This window comes from Penicillium daleae, assembly GCF_028827525.1.
Source record: "Penicillium daleae strain IBT 16125 chromosome Unknown utg000005l_segment0_segment0, whole genome shotgun sequence".
NCBI lineage: Eukaryota > Fungi > Ascomycota > Eurotiomycetes > Eurotiales > Aspergillaceae > Penicillium > Penicillium daleae.
This window is the reverse complement of record NW_026623153.1, coordinates 4,267,371-4,287,598: the sequence shown is the minus strand read 5'-3', so window position 1 is coordinate 4,287,598 and position 20,228 is coordinate 4,267,371. Positions and strand designations below refer to the sequence as shown.

General features: G+C 50.1%; 7 protein-coding genes across 7 annotated transcripts; 4 read left to right on the top strand and 3 right to left on the bottom strand.

Moving 5' to 3' along the window:
* Positions 1-1,040: 1,040 nt before the first annotated feature.
* Positions 1,041-2,538, bottom strand: N7458_005718 (ubiquitin domain-containing protein DSK2; the record flags this gene model as incomplete). Its single annotated transcript, XM_056909100.1, has 3 exons — positions 1,041-1,636; positions 1,693-1,963; positions 2,068-2,538. The coding sequence occupies 3 exons, from the start codon at positions 2,536-2,538 to the stop codon at positions 1,041-1,043; spliced, it is 1,338 nt and encodes a 445-aa protein (XP_056767718.1).
* A 585-nt stretch (positions 2,539-3,123) lies between these two features.
* Positions 3,124-7,204, top strand: N7458_005717 (DDB1/RSE1 family protein; the record flags this gene model as incomplete). Its single annotated transcript, XM_056909099.1, has 4 exons — positions 3,124-3,367; positions 3,563-5,636; positions 5,831-7,115; positions 7,178-7,204. 4 exons carry the CDS (start codon positions 3,124-3,126, stop codon positions 7,202-7,204), a joined length of 3,630 nt encoding a protein of 1,209 aa, XP_056767717.1.
* Positions 7,205-9,377: 2,173 nt separating this feature from the next.
* N7458_005716 (arrestin (or S-antigen), N-terminal domain protein) lies at positions 9,378-10,936 on the top strand (the record flags this gene model as incomplete). The annotated part of the gene is made up of 2 exons (XM_056909098.1): positions 9,378-9,582; positions 9,642-10,936. 2 exons carry the CDS (start codon positions 9,378-9,380, stop codon positions 10,934-10,936), a joined length of 1,500 nt encoding a protein of 499 aa, XP_056767716.1.
* Positions 10,937-11,665: 729 nt separating this feature from the next.
* Positions 11,666-11,935, bottom strand: N7458_005715 (uncharacterized protein; the record flags this gene model as incomplete). The annotated part of the gene is made up of 1 exon (XM_056909097.1): positions 11,666-11,935. The coding sequence occupies one exon, from the start codon at positions 11,933-11,935 to the stop codon at positions 11,666-11,668; it is 270 nt and encodes an 89-aa protein (XP_056767715.1).
* Positions 11,936-12,671: 736 nt separating this feature from the next.
* Positions 12,672-13,448, bottom strand: N7458_005714 (uncharacterized protein; the record flags this gene model as incomplete). The annotated part of the gene is made up of 2 exons (XM_056909096.1): positions 12,672-12,821; positions 12,885-13,448. The coding sequence occupies 2 exons, from the start codon at positions 13,446-13,448 to the stop codon at positions 12,672-12,674; spliced, it is 714 nt and encodes a 237-aa protein (XP_056767714.1).
* Positions 13,449-14,989: 1,541 nt separating this feature from the next.
* On the top strand, positions 14,990-16,623 carry N7458_005713 (transmembrane amino acid transporter protein-domain-containing protein; the record flags this gene model as incomplete). Its single annotated transcript, XM_056909095.1, has 6 exons — positions 14,990-15,121; positions 15,182-15,443; positions 15,493-15,688; positions 15,735-15,894; positions 15,980-16,144; positions 16,201-16,623. The coding sequence occupies 6 exons, from the start codon at positions 14,990-14,992 to the stop codon at positions 16,621-16,623; spliced, it is 1,338 nt and encodes a 445-aa protein (XP_056767713.1).
* Positions 16,624-18,308: 1,685 nt separating this feature from the next.
* N7458_005712 (glycoside hydrolase family 18 protein) lies at positions 18,309-19,908 on the top strand (the record flags this gene model as incomplete). The annotated part of the gene is made up of 6 exons (XM_056909094.1): positions 18,309-18,449; positions 18,518-18,892; positions 18,948-19,007; positions 19,065-19,134; positions 19,198-19,733; positions 19,801-19,908. 6 exons carry the CDS (start codon positions 18,309-18,311, stop codon positions 19,906-19,908), a joined length of 1,290 nt encoding a protein of 429 aa, XP_056767712.1.
* Between the last annotated feature and the right edge of the window lie 320 nt (positions 19,909-20,228).

The following is a 20,228-nucleotide window of genomic DNA, read 5'->3' as shown; positions in this document are numbered from 1 at the left end:
TACTCTGGACCTGGGGAACTTATATAGATGATCGACAAGGGAGGGTTAGGTGAGCGGTGGGCGCGGGGACCTATGATGATGATGCCGACAGTTCGGCAGGCTGCCAATTCGCTGTGGTCGGCGGTATTGGGTACGCGATGACCTGGGAGATCCAGAGGGGTGGAGGATAACGAGTGAAATGGGCACTGAATGCCACAGTGTCAGCAATATGGAGTAACTATTTGATGCACGACCGAAGGGTTGAGAGGGGGACTTGAAAGGGTATCGGCCACTCCAGCGTGTCAACACGGATTACCTAATGAGAGGCATGCGGAAGGCAAATTACGAGGAGCACCAATCACAAAGAGGAATTCTTGTACTTGATCTTTTGTTCATGCGATGCAACTGTAGGACAATTTAACCGAAGACGGGGATCTGTAGATTGAAAGAAACCTAATTCGAGTATTATTGTCACAGAAGGATGAGGTTCACATCAAGGGGTTCCCCAATGTAACCTAGCATTCAATTCGATATGCACCTCATCAAGTATAGATAAGATATGAGGTTCAGGTGGTGAAGGTATATATGGAATCTTCCATGTCTGCCATGCCCGTCGCGACTTGAGTACGTACACTCGACCGACTCCTTATGCAATATCCGATCGGAAGTCAGGAAATGTTAGAGCTGATACAAGACAGTTCTTAGTATTACCTACTGTGATTGGAAAATGACAGGTCATTAGAGCTCGGGGCCACGAGAGAGAGCCTACAGTACCCAGAAAGACGGCGATAAGGACAATAGAGATACTGACTTCACCCGTACCCTAGAAAGTGAGGTTCTACTGACGAAAACTGCTCCAGCTTGCATCCATGAAGAAAGCAAAGAATTAATATCCAAGAAGTGCCCGCGGAAATGGGGAATGTAAAAAGATCATAGGCATTGGATCAGTCGTAACGACACATCATGAAAGCAGGGGGCCATGAAATACATATGGTGATGAAAGGGACATAATAAAGAGGCTATTGCTCAAGAGAAGAAATTAAGAATCGAGGAAAGAAAACTCATGACCCATGGGTAAGGAGGTATTCCACGGCTCCCTGGACACTGCCACCCGAACGGCGCAGTGCCTCAATGTTTCGCTCAAACTCGAAGAAACCCATATCATTCAATTGCCGAAGCTGATCAGCATATCTCTCCTCTGGGGGCCTGTTGTCAGGCGGCTGTGGAGTACCGAAACCACCACCGCCTCCAAACAGACCTGCCAGTGGATTGGCACCAGCAGCACCGCCCTCGGCACCTGGTCCCCCCATGCCCTGCATCAACTGGTTCATAAGCGCGGGATCACGCAAGAACGGGTTCTGCTGGGGGTCGAATGGGTTGATGCCGCCTTGGCCAGCATTACCGAACAAGGCCGGGTTGAGGAGAGAGGCAAACGGGTTCTGAGCAGCTTCGGGAGCCTGAGCCTGAGCCTCTCCAGTTGCAGATCGGGCTGCGGTGTTCTGGGTTCCTTGAGTACCCTCAGTCTGGTTGGTTCCAGGAGTGGCAGTGCTGGCGGGAGGCTGACCGAAGCCCTGACCGCCAAATAGAGCGGCAAACGGGTTTCCCCCATCATTGGGTTCGGCATTTGGCCAAATGGATTGGCTTGTGTATTCTGTTGCTGAGTATTCTGAGCTCCCTCGGTTGTGTTGGTCACGCCAGGAGCCGGGAAAGCACTATCACCGCCACCCATGCCGCCACCACCCATTCCCATTGCTCGCTGCATCTGCATCATCTGGCGAAGGGAAGCGGGGTCGGTCAGCATACGCCGGAATGCAGGTCGTTGCATCAGCTCTCGTGCCATAGGACCCATGTCGCGGAGCATGGGGTTCTGTTGAATCATCATATCGATCATCGCGGGATTTTGTAGCGCCTCGTTAATCTGAGACTGGATCTGGGGATTCTCCAGCATGCTCAACATGGCTTCGCTGTCTGGGGGAGGGCCCATCTATATTGTGCGCCAGAAGTCAGTCAACCGAAAGTTATACAAGGCATACAAGCCAATATTGGAAGAGGGACTCGAGTATATATTCCAGGAGCTGTCAAACTTACTCCACCATCGGGGCCAAAGAGGCCAGCCCCGGGAAGTTGGGCGAAACCAGCATATCGAGCACCAGTCAGACCGGCGAGGGGGTTATTGCCAGTACCAGCGGCGAGGTTGGTGGGGACACCAGCAGCGGGCTGGCTTGGGGTTGTAGTGGCTGCCCCTGATGCAGCGGTGCTGGATGGAGCGGTTGCATTCGAGCGCTGCTGGTTGCTGGCAGCACTCTTGACCAAGTGGATTGTGTGGCCATCCTTGATCTTGTAGGCCTCGAGTGTCTCGTTATCTTTCAGTACTCGACCGGAGTAGATCAGTCGTTGGCGATCGGCGGGGGTATCGGCATATTCAGAGCCAGAGAGCTTCTCCTTGAGCTCCGAGACAAGTGTAGAAAGAGGAAGAGTAAGTGTGAACTTGGCATCGGTGGAGGACTTCACGGTGAAGGTGATGGGAGCCTCCTCTGTAGTAGCATTGTCGTCCGCCATGATCGGTTAATAGGTAGGCAGCTGCAGCCGAGTGGGGGTATGTGGTGGTGGATGAGGAAGACGGAGAGAGACGCAGGGACTCGCGGAAACCGAAGGAGATAAAGGCTGAGAGATTTTAAAGTGCTAGCTACACCCGAAGAGTAAGCAATGCCGGAAGGAAATCAGAAACAGTGGCAGGAGGTGGCCAGATATTGCGGAGGCGATGATGCTTCCTTTGACTTACCTCCCCAGCCGGCCAACGGGGGCATTACATAAGGGCGGTGATATATTCGCGGAAGGCGGTCGAATCCAATCGTGCGGTACGATACCACGTGATCCTCCAAACTGCTTCCCGCGCACTTGGGAATTTTGCAACTTTGCTTCCCGCTGCTCGAGCTCCTGCTGAAATCCTCTTCAGAACTCCTCTCGGGACTCTACCCCCAAAACCACGAAGGAGTCTTTCAAACCCATCGACTCCATCCAGCAGCTATGGGACTAGTGTGATTATCACACCCCCTAGACTGCAATTGCTCGTGACACCTTTCAGTCATTTTGCTTCGCGTCGGGGGTGCAAAAAGACCTGGCGTCAAGCTTCAATTGCCCATTATGGCTACTACTTCGCACATGTTCATGTACTCGCTGACGATCCAGCCCCCTACTGCGATCACACAGGCCATCCTTGGTCAGTTCGCGGGTACTAAGGAACAGCAAATCGTCACTGCCTCCGGGTCCAAGCTGACCATCCACCGTCCGGACCCGGCGCAGGGAAAGGTCACTCCGATCTATTCCCAAGATGTCTTTGGCATCATCCGTTCATTGGCTGCGTTTCGAGTCGCTGGAAGTAACAAAGGTATGTCTCAGTTATTGCCCTCGGTTGCCATTTACGAGTTCAACTTAGTGATTCTTCAAGCTTCCCGGGTAGCACGGTCTTGGTTTTCCGATCCGGTCCCTTGATGGGCTCTGGAACCTGCCCGGGCCAGCAACGTTGACGCTGTATAAACCGTTTATTATACGCGAACTGTGCTGAGTCATTTTCTTACTTCAGATTACATTATCATCGGGTCTGATTCGGGTCGCATCACGATCATTGAATATGTTCCCTCCCAGAACCGCTTCAACCGTATCCACTTGGAAACATTTGGCAAGTCTGGAGTACGCCGGGTAGTTCCGGGTCAATACCTGGCCGTGGATCCCAAGGGTCGAGCTTGCCTGATTGCCTCGTTGGAAAAGAACAAGCTGGTCTATGTTCTCAACCGCAATTCCCAGGCAGAGCTCACTATCTCGTCTCCACTTGAGGCACACAAGCCACAGACCTTGGTTTTCGCCATGACTGCCCTGGATGTTGGCTATGAAAACCCCGTTTTTGCTGCCCTTGAAGTGGATTACTCGGAATCTGACCAGGATCCGACTGGTCAAGCCTACGAGGAGATTGAGAAGGTGCTCGTCTATTATGAGCTTGACCTGGGTCTTAACCATGTTGTCCGCAAGTGGTCGGACCCTGTTGACCGTACGGCGAATATGCTGTTCCAACTGCCGGGAGGAGCAGACGGCCCAAGCGGTGTACTTGTGTGCGCGGAAGACAACATTACCTACCGCCACTCGAACCAGGATGCCTTCCGTGTGCCCATTCCGCGTCGCACTGGACCCACTGAGAACCCGGAGAGGAAGCGCACCATCGTGTCAGGTGTAATGCACAAGATGAGGGGCGCATTCTTCTTCCTTCTCCAGACGGAGGACGGTGACATGTTCAAGCTGACCCTTGACATGGTTGAGGATGAGAATGGTCAGCTCACTGGCGAAGTCAGAAGGTTGAAAATCAAGTACTTTGACACCGTTCCCGTGGCGTCTAGCCTCTTGATTCTCAAGAGTGGTTTCCTCTACGTTGCCAGTGAATCGGGCAACCACAACTTTTACCAATTTGAAAAACTTGGTGATGACGATGAGGAGACTGAATTCACTAGTGATGATTTCTCTGCGGACCCATCTGTTCCCTATGACCCCATCTATTTCCGCCCCCGCACCGCGGAGAACCTGAACCTCATGGAGAGCCTCAACTCGCTCAACCCATTAACCGATAGCAAGATTGCCAATCTCACTGGTGACGATGCTCCGCAAATCTACACAATTGGTGGCAATGGTGCTCGTAGCTCCTTCCGCACACTTAAACATGGGCTGGAGGTCTCGGAGATCGTCGAGTCAGAGCTTCGAACAGTACCCTCCGCAGTCTGGACGACGAAGCTTACTCGTGGGGATGAGTATGATGCCTATATCGTGCTCTCCTTCGCCAACGGTACACTTGTCCTCAGTATTGGCGAGGTCGTGGAGGAGGTTTCCGATACGGGTTTCCTCTCTACAGCCCCGACGCTTGCAGTGCAACAGCTGGGCGAGGACTCTTTGATTCAGGTGCACCCTCGCGGTATCCGTCATTTGATGGCTGATCGCCGAGTCAACGAGTGGCCCGCACCGCAGCACCGATCCATTGTGGCCGCCGCTACTAATGAACGCCAGGTGGCAGTGGCTCTGAGCTCCGGCGAGATCGTCTATTTCGAAATGGATGCCGATGGATCGCTCGCAGAATATGACGAGCGTCGTCAAATGTCTGGCACGGTGACTTGCTTGAGCTTGGGCGAAGTTCCAGAGGGGAGGATGCGCAGCTCTTTCCTCGCTGTCGGCTGTGATGATTCCACCGTCCGTGTCCTTAGCCTTGATCCGGATTCTACGCTTGAGAATAAATCTGTGCAAGCTTTGACGTCGGCGCCATCGGCGCTTAACATCATTGCTATGGCCGACTCGAGCTCTGGTGGTACCACACTTTACCTGCACATTGGTCTCTACTCCGGTGTCTATCTCCGCACTGTTCTGGATGAAGTCACTGGCGAGCTTTCTGATACACGTACACGTTTCCTGGGAGCAAAGCCCGTGAAGCTCTCACAAGTCTCTGTCAAGGGCCAGACTGCAGTTCTGGCGCTAAGCTCGCGCCCATGGCTCGGATACTCAGATATCCAAACAAAGAGCTTCATGCTCACACCCCTCGACTGTGCTAGCATCGAATGGGGCTGGAACTTCTCTAGTGAGCAGTGCGAGGAGGGCATGATCGGTATCCAGGGCAAGAATCTACGGTATGTTGCCAACCCCCATCATCTTTCCCCCTTCCTCCCACTTCCTTGATCATATGATGAAAAAAGGATCCGAATTTACCATGTGGATCAAATTATTCTTTATTTTTTTCCAATTGTTCCTACTGAGATCAGTCCCTCTCTATCTTTTGTCACAACCATGATCAGTTTTTGGCGGAGTCACTGACGATCATTAGGATCTTCTCCATCGATAAGCTCGACAACAACATGCTCCAAGAGTCAATCCCCTTGGCTCACACACCACGTCGCTTTGTCAAGCATCCCGAACAGCCTCTTTTCTACGTCATTGAATCCGATAACAATGTTTTATCCTCTGCAACGCAACAGAGCCTCATTGAGGACTCGAAGACACGCAATGGTGAAGTTCAGATACTGCCCCCGGAGGACTTTGGTTACCCTCGCGGCACCGGACACTGGGCGTCATGCATTCAAATAGTGGACCCCGTTTCGTCAAAGCAAGTGGTCTTCACTCTTGAGCTGGAAGACAATGAAGCCGCGGTCAGCATTGCCGCAGTACCATTCTCAAGCCAAGACGATGAGACATTCTTGGTCGTTGGAACGGCGAAGGATCTGACTGTGGATGCACCTTCATCTGCTGGCGGCTTTATTCATATCTATCGATTCCAAGAAGATGGTCGTGAGTTGGAATTCATTCACAAGACCAAGGTTGATGAGCCGCCTTTGGCTCTCCTTGCCTTCCAGGGCCGAGTACTCGCCGGTATTGGTTCACTCCTCCGACTTTATGATCTGGGTATGAAGCAGCTGCTTCGGAAATGCCAGGCTCATGTCGTCCCCCACACAATTGTCGGTCTTCAGACACAAGGAAGCCGTATTGTGGTTAGCGATACCCGTGACAGTGTGACGTATGTTGTCTACAAGTACCAGGAGAACATCTTGATTCCATTCGTGGATGATACCATTGCTCGCTGGACGACATCTACCACAATGGTCGACTATGAAACCACGGCCGGTGGTGACAAGTTCGGCAATATCTGGCTGCTTCGTTGCCCCATCAAGTTTTCAGAGGAGGCTGATGAGGACGGGTCTGGGGCTCACCTCGTCCACGAGAAGGGCTATCTTCACGGCACGCCCAATCGTCTGGAGCTCATGATCCACTACTATGTCCAAGACATTCCCACTGGCATACATAAAGCGCAGCTGGTGGCTGGTGGTCGCGACATTATTGTATGGACCGGATTCCAAGGCACGATTGGCATGTTCGTTCCTTTTGTCAGCCGTGAAGATGTCGATTTCTTCCAGAGTCTGGAGATGCAATTGGCTTCTCAACACCCTCCCCTTGCTGGTCGGGACCACCTGATCTATCGTGGGTATTATGCCCCCTCCAAAGGTGTCATTGACGGCGACCTGTGCGAGATGTACTTCCTACTGCCGAACGATACGAAGATGATGATTGCCGCCGAACTCGATCGCTCTGTGCGTGAGATCGAGCGTAAGATCTCGGTAAGTCTACATCGGCTTCTCCCTCCATTCGTCCCCAGTTTCATCGCTAACATGCCCTCTAGGATATGCGAACGAGGGTGGCTTACTAATTTCATGAGGGTACATTCGGCGTCATGATGCGGCGTTTTTGCTCTCCGGCCTTCAGATACCTTGTTGCTTGCCAATTAACATACCAATGTGCGGGCTTTCCCCCGCCTTGTTTTCTCTCTCTTCTTTTCTTCGCATCGCTGTTTCTTTCTAATTCAAGGCTCCCATCATTGGGATGTCGTCTCTTGCCTCGCTCGGTCTGCCGTCTTCACTCGGCTAATCTTGAGCTGGATGCTGCCGATTCACTTCTGTGTTTGGCCAGTATGGGACAAGAATAAGCATGGATCTCCACGCATCGACGTTTTTTGAGTACGGTTTCATCCGCATTGCACCACGGGTCTGCACCGTAATTTATCTGTCGAGACAACCCTTGTAAACATCGGTAGCGTTGTGAATAGAAATAAAACAACCTTTCAATGCAATTTCCAAAACATGATGTTGTCAAGAAGGGAAGAACTTGTATATTGCATCTAGAACGATGCGCTGTTGTCCGAAGATCCTTGAGGTCACCTGATGATGATCTCGGAGTCCCCCTAATCCCACGCCGATGGGCAGACACTCCAGCCGACTCAAACCACCGAGATTGACGGCTTAACAGCAGCAAGGGTCAACCAATTTCCCCCCCTTTGATCCCGTTGTCGACTCCGAGAACTGCACCCACTCGGCATGGCCAGATGCTCGGTTACGGTCGGAAAATTCTGGATCCTCCCGAGACACCGGCTACCGCTTGTCTTTCTCCTCGGGAAAGTCCTTGACGGGAGCCCCATCAATGGTGTCATGGCGACAGAAGAACTAGAACAAGAACAATCGTGTCGACATCATCTGAATAATCTTGTGAAGGTTGATATTGAATGCCCAGGCTGACAAACCGAATACGAGAGCGAAGGTTTTCCTATGCTTTGAAATCCCAGATCGATTGTCAGCAAAGCCAGTTGTTGCTCCAATCACTGCCCGTGACTCCCCGCGATGGCTGGGGAGCATGATTGGTCCTGGGCAGCCATCAACACCGAGCGTCTTCCACGGAAGAATGTGAGTGGATCACTCTGGTTGTCGCAAGGTGGCAGTGGAGACCCGAAGGGCGTGCATGTCGGCGTAAGGCGCGCTCCACCAAGGTCCCGACTTGGTTCGACCCACCGGCTGTTCAGACTCAGAGCTGCTTTTTGAGAGAGCTTGCCAATCTGGGTTTGCGCAGAACTCGATGTTGGGCTTAACTCTGTCGCAGAAAGATGAAGAGAAGGGCTACGGAGGTCTACATTTCGAGGTCACTCATTCCATGGTGGTCTGCTCATCCTCCTGCTCATCATGTCTGCGTGATCCTGCTCGGATCCCGTGCCGAGCTAGTCAAGGGTTCTTGTTTCTCAAAACTACTTCCTTTAACGACAAGCGGAATGTCAATCCAAGGGCGTGTGCAGCAGCCGATTAGGGCGTGACTAGGCTGACCTCCTCCAATCATCTGTGCGCTGCCCAATGACGCTGCTGGCTCGACCAGCCTAGCTTTCCTTTAACTGCACTCTCCACGATTTGGCTTGGGCTGTTCCCTCCACACGTGTTCCGGGCGTTTCTACCAAGGTCGCGAGCAGCCATCAAACAGCTCCCGAACGGTTAGATTTAGGCGATGGATGCTGATTGATGCCGATGACTCACGAATAAGGCTTTCCATGGATTTGTAAAGCATCTCTGACGTGATAGAGGATCGTCTTTCTCGAGGAAGCATTATTTTAACCTGTTCTATAAAACGAGGAGGCCCTCCGCAACTTGTTGCATCCACCAGACCCATCGAGTTCCTTTTTCCCTGCTTAACCGCACTGCTCTAGACGGAGTATACAACAAGCCCCAGTGCGGTTGTCCACGGCTCCACTTTCTACTTCTTTTTTTTTTTCTCAGTCCCTGCTTCTTTTTTTTGGTCTTTAAAGAAACAACCGGCCGAGATACACATCAAATTTCCTCTGCTTATTTTTCTTGCCAATACAAGAAACTCAAATATTGCACGCGATCCTGCAGGGTGTTCCAGTCAAGTCGCGCAGACAGACAGACACTGGCCTTCTCCACGGCCCACGGCCCCGCATACTTTATTTAAATACAACACAGTACAAGAAGCACCTGCTTGCCCGCATTCCAATCTCCTCCTCTTTTCTTGTTCCTGCAAGGCTTGAAAGCCTCCAAAACCTCAACGCAATGGCCGCCAGGTCGATTATGAGCCATGGCTCAGAAACTTTGGATGTTTTTACGCGCCGCTCGCCACCAAAGGTCGAGATTGAATTCGTTGGTCAGAAGCCAGGCTTGGTCAACTCTTATACAACCGGCGACCAGATCGAGGGCAGCGTAAAGATCACAGTGGATGCTGATACACGCTTTGATGAGGTTGATATTGTCTTCCAAGGTATGTCACCATGGAAAATTATGGTATCACCATCAGCGCAGGGTTAACATCCTACACAGGCACGTCACACACTACGGTAGAACGGGCAGCTTGCCCCGGACGCACGGGGTCACAGCAGATGTTCCTCAAACTCCGCCAACCAATCGATGAATCTGACTATCCCTGCCCGCGGATCATGGAGGCAGGACGCACATATTCCTTTCCGTTTACCTTTGTGGTACCCGATCGTCTGCTACCGCAGGTCTGCACCCACCCACGAACTAATATCCACATTCATAATGCACACACTATGCTCCCACCTACTTTAGGGGATCCCATGCTAGCTGGAAATGGAAAGACTTTGCTGGATGATATGGCTCCTGATATGAGCCAGGTCTCCTATATTGTGCGCGCGACGGTATTAAAGAAGTCCTCGACAGACCACGGCAATCTCAAGACCATGGCCAACATTGCGAAGAAGGTTCGCATCATCCCCACTGTGGAAGAGGAGCCTCCAATCAACGTGGTCGAGCACGCCTACTATTGCACCCGAAAGGAGAAGAATGTTAAGCGTGGGTTCCTTCGAGGCAAGCTCGGCCGCTTGGTAGCTTCTGCATCGCAGCCCAAGCCGATTCGCTTGCTTCCTCCTAGCTGCGAGGCTAGTGATACAGTCAGCACCATGGCAACGGTTCAGCTTCGATTCGACCCCGTGGGTGATGAACAACCACCCAAACTGGGCTCCTTGACCAGCAAGATCAAGGCCAGCACTTTCTACAGCGCAGGGCCCTGGGATGATTTCCCAATGCAGTCTGGCTCAACCCCATTCTCCCAAGTTGGCCAAGGTCTCTTCACCGAGTCTGTTCCAATTTCTAACATGTGTGTTGCCTCCGCAAAATGGGTCAAGCACTCTTCATCAACCGAGTGCGAGCGCCGCGACTCCGTGCAATCGATGACCTCCGAGCACTCAACCGGCCCATCGACCTCCTTCTCCGGCGATACCTACTACACCGCATCAGTAGTAATCCCTATCAACCTCCCCAACAACAAAACCTTCGTGCCGACCTTCCATTCCTGCTTGATATCGCGCACGTACTCGCTCGACCTATCATTGACATACCACACACCGGGCACCAACGTACTCACCCCGACCATCTCGCTCCGTCTCCCTATTCAAGTCACTACGCAACCAAAGTATGCAGAGTCCCTCAAATCTGATTTGGGCATGATTGTGACACAGGAAGAACTAGACGGATTCTTCCAGCCACGCTCGGTTGCCCCCATCAACGAGCCGGTCGTCGATGTCAATCTTGCGCCGCCGGAGTATTCGGAGACGATTGTTAGCTCGGGCTTGCGAGGCTTGCGTACTGCTTCTTGAAAGTTCTAATTTTCTTGCACATTCTTTGGCCTTTCTTTTGTTTGCTGAATTTTGGCCTTTAATTTTCTAATACCCTGGCCTATACAAAATTTTACGCTGTTGCATGTTCTGTTTTTATTGACTTGCTTTGCATGGCATTTGCTTACATTAATGAGTTTGAGCCTTTTGTCTGTACTCTTTTGATGGATATACCCCATGATGTTTCTTTTTTTTCCCCAGCGAACGCAATATCATATTCGTTAATTCGCCCTTTGAACCCCTAAATAAATGTGAAAAATGACAGCTAAATGATAAAACCAGAAAATCCAAGCGCGTATATCTCTCCCATTATAATCAAAATTCCAGAAAAAGTTCAAGCCACTTCATGAGTGACCCACTTCTTCAAACGCAATCTAGCCAGTCCCCATAGAACTGGCTGTGAGCTTCCGAAAGCTCAGTCCTCCGTCTCAGTGGGCAGAGGTTCCCACACTCCATGTCAGGGCCGTTATGGGAGACCTCCAGCCCTGGGAGGCGGGAAACGCAAAGCTGAAGAAGGACTTCGTTGACCCAGGACTTCTTCGTGAACCGAAGCACATTCAAGTTCGGGAAGAGAGTCTGCATCACGGAGGCAACGATGGTCAAAGTGAAATCTCCTAATCGTCAGTGTCAAAGTAACGAATTTACCTTCGCGTATTTGAGAAGGTTCTTAATCACTCTCCGGTCAACGGTGCCCACATTCGGATTCATTCCTTACCCACAGTCCAGGTCCAGGACAGAAAGGTTCGGGGCCACCGTCATCGGCATGAAGATCACCTTTGGGTCGAAAAGGTAGAACTTCATGGACCGGAGGTTCGGGAACTCTGTGATGCCCGAGAAGACTGCCCGTGGCCGCTTGAAGTTTGCCGCATAGATCTCCCGCACGAAATCCGCGTACAGTTGCCGACGTTCTGGGGCAACCTTCATGAAGCGGTTGTATATAGCGTAGCAGTCATCCCAGTGGGAGGCTATGCATCGGTCCATGGCACAATGTCGTCCAAACGAACAGCATACTCGACGGGCTGTCATTTCCTCGCCTCCGGACCTTGAATTTGTACCTACACGTCGACATGCACACCATCCCTCTCCCTACCATCGAACCCCCCCCGGCTTTCAGCTATACAAATAGAGCTCATTGGAGCCAACCCCGGCGAGATCTCATCATATTATGACATGATCTGGGTTCCCAGAGTGCTATCCCGTGATTCGATCGATGCACTTGCTCAATTTCTGGAAGTGAGTCTGTTCAGCGAACCCCTGGGCCCGGCCGTTCTTACTGACGTGTATACCCTTCACTACCTTACAGGATCGCTACGGAGACATTGATAACCTCATTCTGGGAAGTATAGTGATGGTATCCGACGAGACTCTGGCAAGAATTTCGAAGAAGTGTCGTCGAGTCGAACCCTGAGAATCATGGAGATGAATCAGGTGGTTACTGATACATGGCTGGACAATTTATGTGATGTCAAATAATGGTTGATGGAAATGGGGTGTGAATACCAGGAATCTGATGGATTGTCTGCTAACTGTGAGATCTCGAGCACTGGTCGGTGCTGTAGAAATCATCTACCCCTAGAAGCGCGGTGGTTAAATTTACCAATTTTTGGAAATTAAAAAACAAATACAATGTACTAACAGCTCTGATTCCATGTAGGCATATGCAGGCTTATCGATTCGTTCATCGACGGGACAAGATATTAGACGACTGACAAGGCAACTAATACCACAAAGTGCGAGCACGGAAGCTCATCAGGTCTTTCACCTGAAATTCAGTCCGGGGGAGCATTTTGAGAATTCGTGCAGTCATTTTGCGGGTAGTGATGCTGTCGATTGATCTCCCGATTCGCTTGACCGTCGGATACCGTTTCTATTGACATAAAAAAAGCACTAAGTCCGAAAACCATAATATTTCAATAGGAGAGGGACAGACCTTGATATGCACAGGGAGATTAGTCAATGTTCGCCTGCGCAAAGTCTTTCCCATGAGGCCATAGGAAGAAAGTCGACCCCCTGGGTAGACTCGTGAGACATTCTGGATAAAGAGTTTCTCGACGTTTGGAGCGTTCGGCCAGGGCAAGAGGATTCGTTCCCGGGATGCGTCAATGCATAAAACCAATGAGTTCAGCTTCGGAAAGGTCAGATCACGCATAATAGCGGTTTGCCTAGGAAAGTCTGCTGGATGCGTCGAAACAATCTTGGCACTCTGGACAAAGCTTGCGTAGAACTGACGACGAGCGGGATGAACTCGCCCAAGACGCTCGTCGAGCGAGACCAGTTTTCCTTTTGTTGGATGTTGCCAGAGGTGTCTCATGGTCTCGGCACACCAGAGGGAGTTGACACCACTGCACGAACACAGCAATTCCTGAACACATATGGCCTGCTGTTCCCCATCGACCGGCTCTGGTTCAATAATCAAATATGTGAAGATTTCAGCCACTATCTCTGGAATTGCGAGGGCTCGCTGAGCTGCTGTTGGTGTATTTCGTTGATACATGGGAACTTATGGAGGAGAGGCGGAAGGGTGCGAAAGTCTAGCATCGAAGAGTAATGGGGACGGGGTACTCATGAGAAGGGGGACTTGAAAGGTAGAGAAAGCGAAAAGAGTGTGAGTATGAATAATGAAAGCAAGCATGACGCCTCTGCCTCTGGAGAAGGATTTGTACCAGATGGAAACTTCCTGTTTGATGACCATGTCCATGGCTATTCCATGTTTGCACGTACTCGTTTCCTGGGCATGACAAACTGAGTGGCAATCAAAGCATCTATACTAGCTTCACAGTCATGGTTGAACAGCTCATCAGAGTCCCTGCTAAAATTCCTGTCAGATCAGACAAAGCTCCAGTCTAGGACCTAGTAGCTTGGCTGATGTTATAAGAACTCTAAAACTTCGCGGGTTTCTCTTGACGGTAATATGTATGACTGACCTATGTTCCTGCTCATCACCATCCTTTGAAATGGGTTCCCCTTCTAACGAAGGCAAAATATTGCGGTCAAATTCAAGTCGAAGCACCCCAACAAATCTCCCATACGGAAGATAGGTATATGATGCAAGCCAAAACGCAAGATAATCACAAAATATTCTTATCGAGCTTACCGTCCATTTTTAGCCATGGTTATCCACAAGGGGTTCTGAGTACCACGAGGTTTGTCTTCGAACTCATTCCTAGTCTTTCAATGTTACTTCATTACAGCGGGGCATCTCTACTGATGTTCAGAACTATTCATAACTGTGGTTTCCGATTTGGCTCGTATATCACTGCTTAGAGGCACCGTCAACATCTCGGAAGGGCTGCCGTAGTTCAGCCGGATGTCTCTATTACTACGCTACTAATGTAGACTCTAAGTTCTCTTATTCAGAAGCGTAGCCGGACTCATCCGGTCTATCTAATCAAAAGCTCCATTGTTTATGTAGCCTAAGCTGATCATCACATCCACACCTTGATATGCGTAAGTATTTATCGTGCTGATAGGAAACCTTACCCGAAGCCGTTTGTCGGTTGGCTTACCGGCCAATTTCGCGAATCAGTTGCCCTCGTCAAGCTGTATACATCATTCCCCATATTGACTAACTTCATAACGCGGAGAATACCAGGATATAGAGTTACCTATCTGTCGTAGTTGGAATTGCTGCAAGATAACACTCGGTCATTACGTACTAGTCTATAATGGAAAATGAAGGTGAAACTCTGCGCTTTTCGGGTGCCAAGAGGAAACCATGGGGGATTTGCGGTGGTCGTCCAACATCTACACGCGTGTATCAAAGGATACAACGTAGCAATGCCAACAGTAACCATTCCAAATGACTGAAAATTAGCAGCAATCAGTCACTCACGGGAATTTCCATGCGAATTGAAGCCCAGCTTGCAATTTTGCGTTTGACATTATGTAAGGAGCCACAATTCCGTTGATGCACGTATCGGCCTAGCGCCCGGCGTTGAATTGAGGACATTTAAATAGTGCCTTCTGTTCCCGAATACTCCTCACCTTTGGAAGCGCTTTCTCAATGCAAAGGAAAGAATATCTGATGCTTCCAACATGGGCGAGAAGAAACACGACGAACCTGTAGCTCTGGATGGATCAAAGATTGACCAAATTTATGAGGATCAGACATATAGCCACGATGCTGTCTTTGGAGAGATAACGGGAGACGGTCCGAACTATCGCAACGTATGATATTCCTCTCTCGGTAACTCCACAACTGACTTCGTCGACTGACATTGCTACTAGGTAGGATGGCTGGGAACTGCAGCTCTTATGATGAAGACCCAAATTAGGCTAGGCGTCCTCTCGATACCGGTCGCATTTGATACACTTGGCTTAGTGCCAGGGGGCAACATCCTCTGTGTCATTGCCGCTTTTACAACCTGGTCTGACTATGTCATCGATGATTTCAAACTTCGACACCGAGATGTTTATGGCATTGATGATGCGGGGGGCTTGATGTTTGGCAACCCTGGCCGGTACCAGTTCGGATTCGCGTTCTGTCTCTGTGAGGTTATTCCATCCATTGGCTAGACAACTAACTGATCGTTGAACAGACTGGGTCTTTGTTGCAGGCTCCGGCATGCTTGGAATCTCGATCTCCCTCAATGCGGTATCTACGCATGGTGCGTGTACTGCTATCTTTGTTGCGGTCGCCGCTATAGTTGGTTTCATGCTTTCAAGTATACAAACATTGGGACGGATTAGTTGGGTAGCATGGGTGGGATTGTTTTGTATCCTTACATCAAGTGGGTTTCCACATAAAAAGCGAGCCTTTCAAGTTGATCTAAGAAACAAGGGCAGTCTTCATCGTGACCATTGCCGTCGGTGTACAGGACCGCCCCGCTTCCGCACCCCAGATAGGAGGAGTCTGGGTATCTGACTATAAAATTGTTGCAAGTCCGAGCTTTTCCGATGCTATTGCTGCAGCGTCTTCGATTGTCTTCGATTGTCTTTGCGTACGCAGGCACACCAGCATTCTTCTCTATTGTCTCTGAGATGCGCGAGCCTCGCCAATATACCAGATCACTAATCATATGCCAGACAGTGGTAACCTCAGTCTATCTTGCCATCGGCTTTGTCGTATACTACTACTGTGGCTCTTATGTCGCATCGCCTGCTCTTGGCTCAGCAGGTCCCACCATGAAGAAGATAAGTTATGGATTTGCTCTTCCGGGGTTGATTGCTAGTACGATGCTGGTAATTCATGTTAGTCTTAAGTCTATACTACGCTATCTGCTTTGTACTAGACTGACAGAATATAGCTGCCTGCCAAGTACATCTTTATCAGGTTATTGCAAGGCTCCCGACATCTGACTGCTAATACTGTTGTCCACTGGGTGAGCTGGCTGGGTTGCACTCTTGGAATAACTGTAGTGGCCTATATCATCGCTAGTGCCATTCCCGTCTTCAACAATCTCGTGTCCCTGATCGGGGCTTTGCTAGGGACTATGATGTCCTTTCAACCTATGGGATGTATGTGGCTATATGATCACTGGAGCCAAGGCAAGATGGACAGGTCGCCCAAATGGATTTTGATGGTTTGCTGGAGTATCTTCATAGTGCTCTCTGGGACTTTCCTAATGATAGCGGGAACGTATGGGTCCGTTGTCAGTATCGTCAACAGTTACAGAGAGTCTGGGGGCCCAGCAGCCTGGTCATGCGCGGACAACTCCAACTCGACCTAGATTGGGTTATGGTTAGGTAGATTAGTTCGTCTTTAGGCAGTTTGGAATGGGGGAAACCGTAAGATCTCAAGGTACCGCATGCATCATTTGATCAAATTTCCCAGATTACGAGCAGGCAATTCCCAAAATAGGAAGATACGTGACGACGTGCATTATCGCCGACCATAAAAAGCATCCTGGCTCAACAAGATTCTACCCAAACAAGTTAGTTCACTCATTAGGTCACCTAGTTAGAGGGTGATCTCCGTAGTAAGCGAAATTAAGCTCAGGGCGAATGCGGGGACTGAGCGTCCTCGTGCAACCATCCGAAGGGCCCGGTTCTTGTTCCCAACCACGCTAAGCAGCCCCGGTTTCACCTTCTTTCTCTTCAGCCTTTTGTTCGAGATGGTTCAAGATCAGATCTTAGACATTTTGCGGCGACTTTCCATGGGGAAAGTATCGCACTGTCACAGGAATGGAGCGATGAGGCTCTTTGCAAACCACGCCGGGTTCACAAGTCGCGTCGAGGGGACAACCCTTGCCCCCCCCTTGGGTCATCATTCCCCGGCAGATTTTATCTTCAGGATGACCTGGCTGAATAATCATGCTCGCATTTACGCATTTACTCCGTCCTGACCCTCTTTGTGAAAAAGCCGGGAGATCAGCTTTAGGGGGGCCTCCCGTCTTGGGTGGTATGGCACATGCCCCGGTCGCATGGGTACGAGTGTTATGAGTGTTACATTGGCTTATCGCGCGGGTGATGCGTTCCTGCAGCTTGCACCGAGGACGAAGAGCCTTTCTCATCTGATTTGCTGGTTGCGACGCCTGCTGAGCAGCCTTAGGCTCTTTCTTGTCAGAGCTATCAAACCTCCCATTGCGATCTGGATGATACTGTGATCCAAGTTACATTCGGCCATCCACACTTACTGCTAAACTATCCTACCCCTCCAGGACTGGAGGGATAGGGACAAAGAATGCAACACCCTTAACTCTTGACCGTCAAGGGGATGCTCTTTGCAATCAATGAGCAACCTCAATATACACCCCGAAGTATTCAGGGCGGTCGAGGGGAAAGTTCGGAGATGAGAATGTTACCCCCTTCCGGGCATTCAAGATTCCCTGATTGGACGCTGACGACAACTAATTTCAACGGCGAGATCCGACACTGAGGATCACCAAGCTGCCTAGAAGCACGTTGTTCCATCCTTGAACCGGTGCATATCTGCTAATCATCGTGATGGTTTCGGATATTGGCAAGCAAGGAATATCCGGTGGTTTCGAAGGGATTCTCTGCAGCCCTTGGGAATGTGACGGTCTCTTGTGGATGGCTGCTGGGACTGTTGTGGTGACCACGTTGACCATGTGCAGGTGCCGAACCCTCTGATCTTCCTCGCCTTTTCCACTTTTGAACAAATTGCATGGTTGTGTCAACGAGTAGGAGTCAAATGTGGAACTATGGGGTTATTGGCATGGAGTCACTCTGCAGAGAGCGTGCCGTTCGGTCTGGCGGACCATGAGGCTTTTATCCACTTGATTACATTCCTCTTGTCCGGTTAGGACGGACAACTCTATTGTTGAGCTGCAGTTCCCGGCAAATACAAATAGTAGCGTCCGCCCTCGCCAAGTTTCGTTTGGCATTCACCAACCTCAGTGTCGCTGGCTCGACTAGACATTCCTTCGACAAACTCTACAGACTTTCATTCATCATGCGATTTACCCTTCCTTTCCTCCTAAGCCTGGGATGGCTCGTGGGAGCTGCTGTCATTCCTTCGCATGAAACTCGTACAGCTGAGCTTGATGCTCGCGATACAACTGGATATCGCTCTGTTGCCTATTTTGTCAACTGGGTATGTACCATGACCTAACACATATCCCAAAACATAGTTAGCTAATATACATGGTTGGCATATTCTAGGCTATCTATGGACGTAACTTCAATCCCCAGGATCTGCCTGCGGAGAGACTAACCCATGTTTTGTATGCCTTTGCCAATGTCCATCCGGATACCGGAGAAGTGTACATGTCGGATTCTTGGGCCGACATTGAGAAACATTATACCGGGGATTCGTGGAGCGATACTGGAAACAATGTTTATGGATGCGTCAAGCAGCTATTCTTACTCAAACAGAAGAACCGAAAGCTGAAGATTCTTCTCTCTATCGGCGGCTGGACCTACTCGAGCAACTTTCCCGCTCCCCTGAGTACAGCCTCTGGCAGAGCGACGTTTGCTTCCTCTGCAACAAACCTAGTCAAGGATCTTGGCTTCGACGGTGTTGATATTGATTGGGAGGTATGTCTAAAGCTCACCTTCAATTCTCGATCACAAAATATACTAACTAGACTAGTACCCTGCCAGTAGCTCTCAGGCTGATGACATGGTCTCTACTTTGCAAGCAGTGCGCTCGGTGGGGAGATCTTATCTCGCAGAAGTATCAGACGCAGCTAAGCTAATTATTATTTAGTCATTGGACGCTTACAGCGCGGCCAACGCGAGTAATTATCATTTCCTGATCACCGTTGCATCCCCTGCTGGTAAGTTAATTCACCATATTATTACCTCTGAGAGTATGCCAGTCAGTTCTAACAAAGAGACAGGCCCAGCAAATTACCAGCAGCTCCACCTTGCTCAAATGGACCAGTACCTGGACTTCTGGAATCTCATGGCCTATGATTACTCTGGAAGCTGGGATACTATCGCTGGCCACGATGCCAACGTCTACGCGTCGACCAGCAATCCAGCTAGCACCCCCTTCAACACGGACCAAGCCATTAACTACTATGTCGCGAATGGTGTACCAGCAAACAAGATCGTGATGGGTATGCCACTATACGGCCGCTCATTCATGAATACCGACGGACCTGGAACCACCTACACTGGGGTTGGTAGCGGGAGCTGGGAGAACGGCGTGTGGGACTATAAAGCTCTACCCCTGACCGGTGCCACTGAGAACTATCTCAGTCAGCCTGTTGCAAGCTACAGCTATGACTCCACGCAGAGAATGATGGTTAGCTATGACACTCCACAGGTTGCTCAATTGAAGGCGCAATATATCCAGTCCAAGGGTCTTGGTGGCGGTATGTGGTGGGAGAGCAGCAGCGACAAGAATGGCTCAGACAGCTTGATCACTACGGTAATTACCCTCATCTCATAATTTACAATGACTTATACCAGTGCATATGCTAACAAGATATTACTAGGTTGTCAACCAATTTGGCGGCACCGGTGCCCTGGATCAGAGCCAGAATGAGCTGAGCTACCCCGCGTCCTCCTATGATAACCTAAAGGCTGGCTTCCCATCTAGCTAAATCACTTGGTTGGCTGATCAAGGCTTGGGTGTCTTCGTGGAATTCTTGATTTACTGATGTTCCTTACTTTCACTTGCTTAAGGCAATATGGAGAGTCGTCCGCTAGGCGGCGAATAGTCTTTCGTTTATCAAACTTTGTCAATATCTGAACAGTATTCTTTTTGAACAGCTCTATATTACGCACTTTTGTTTTGCTAATTAATAGACAGTACGTAATTTGCAGAGCTAGTGGGGACATTAAGCTGCACACTCCCTCATATTTCAAGCTCGAAGATGGGGAGTACAGTGTAGATTAATTCCAACGTAGAAACTCAGTGAAC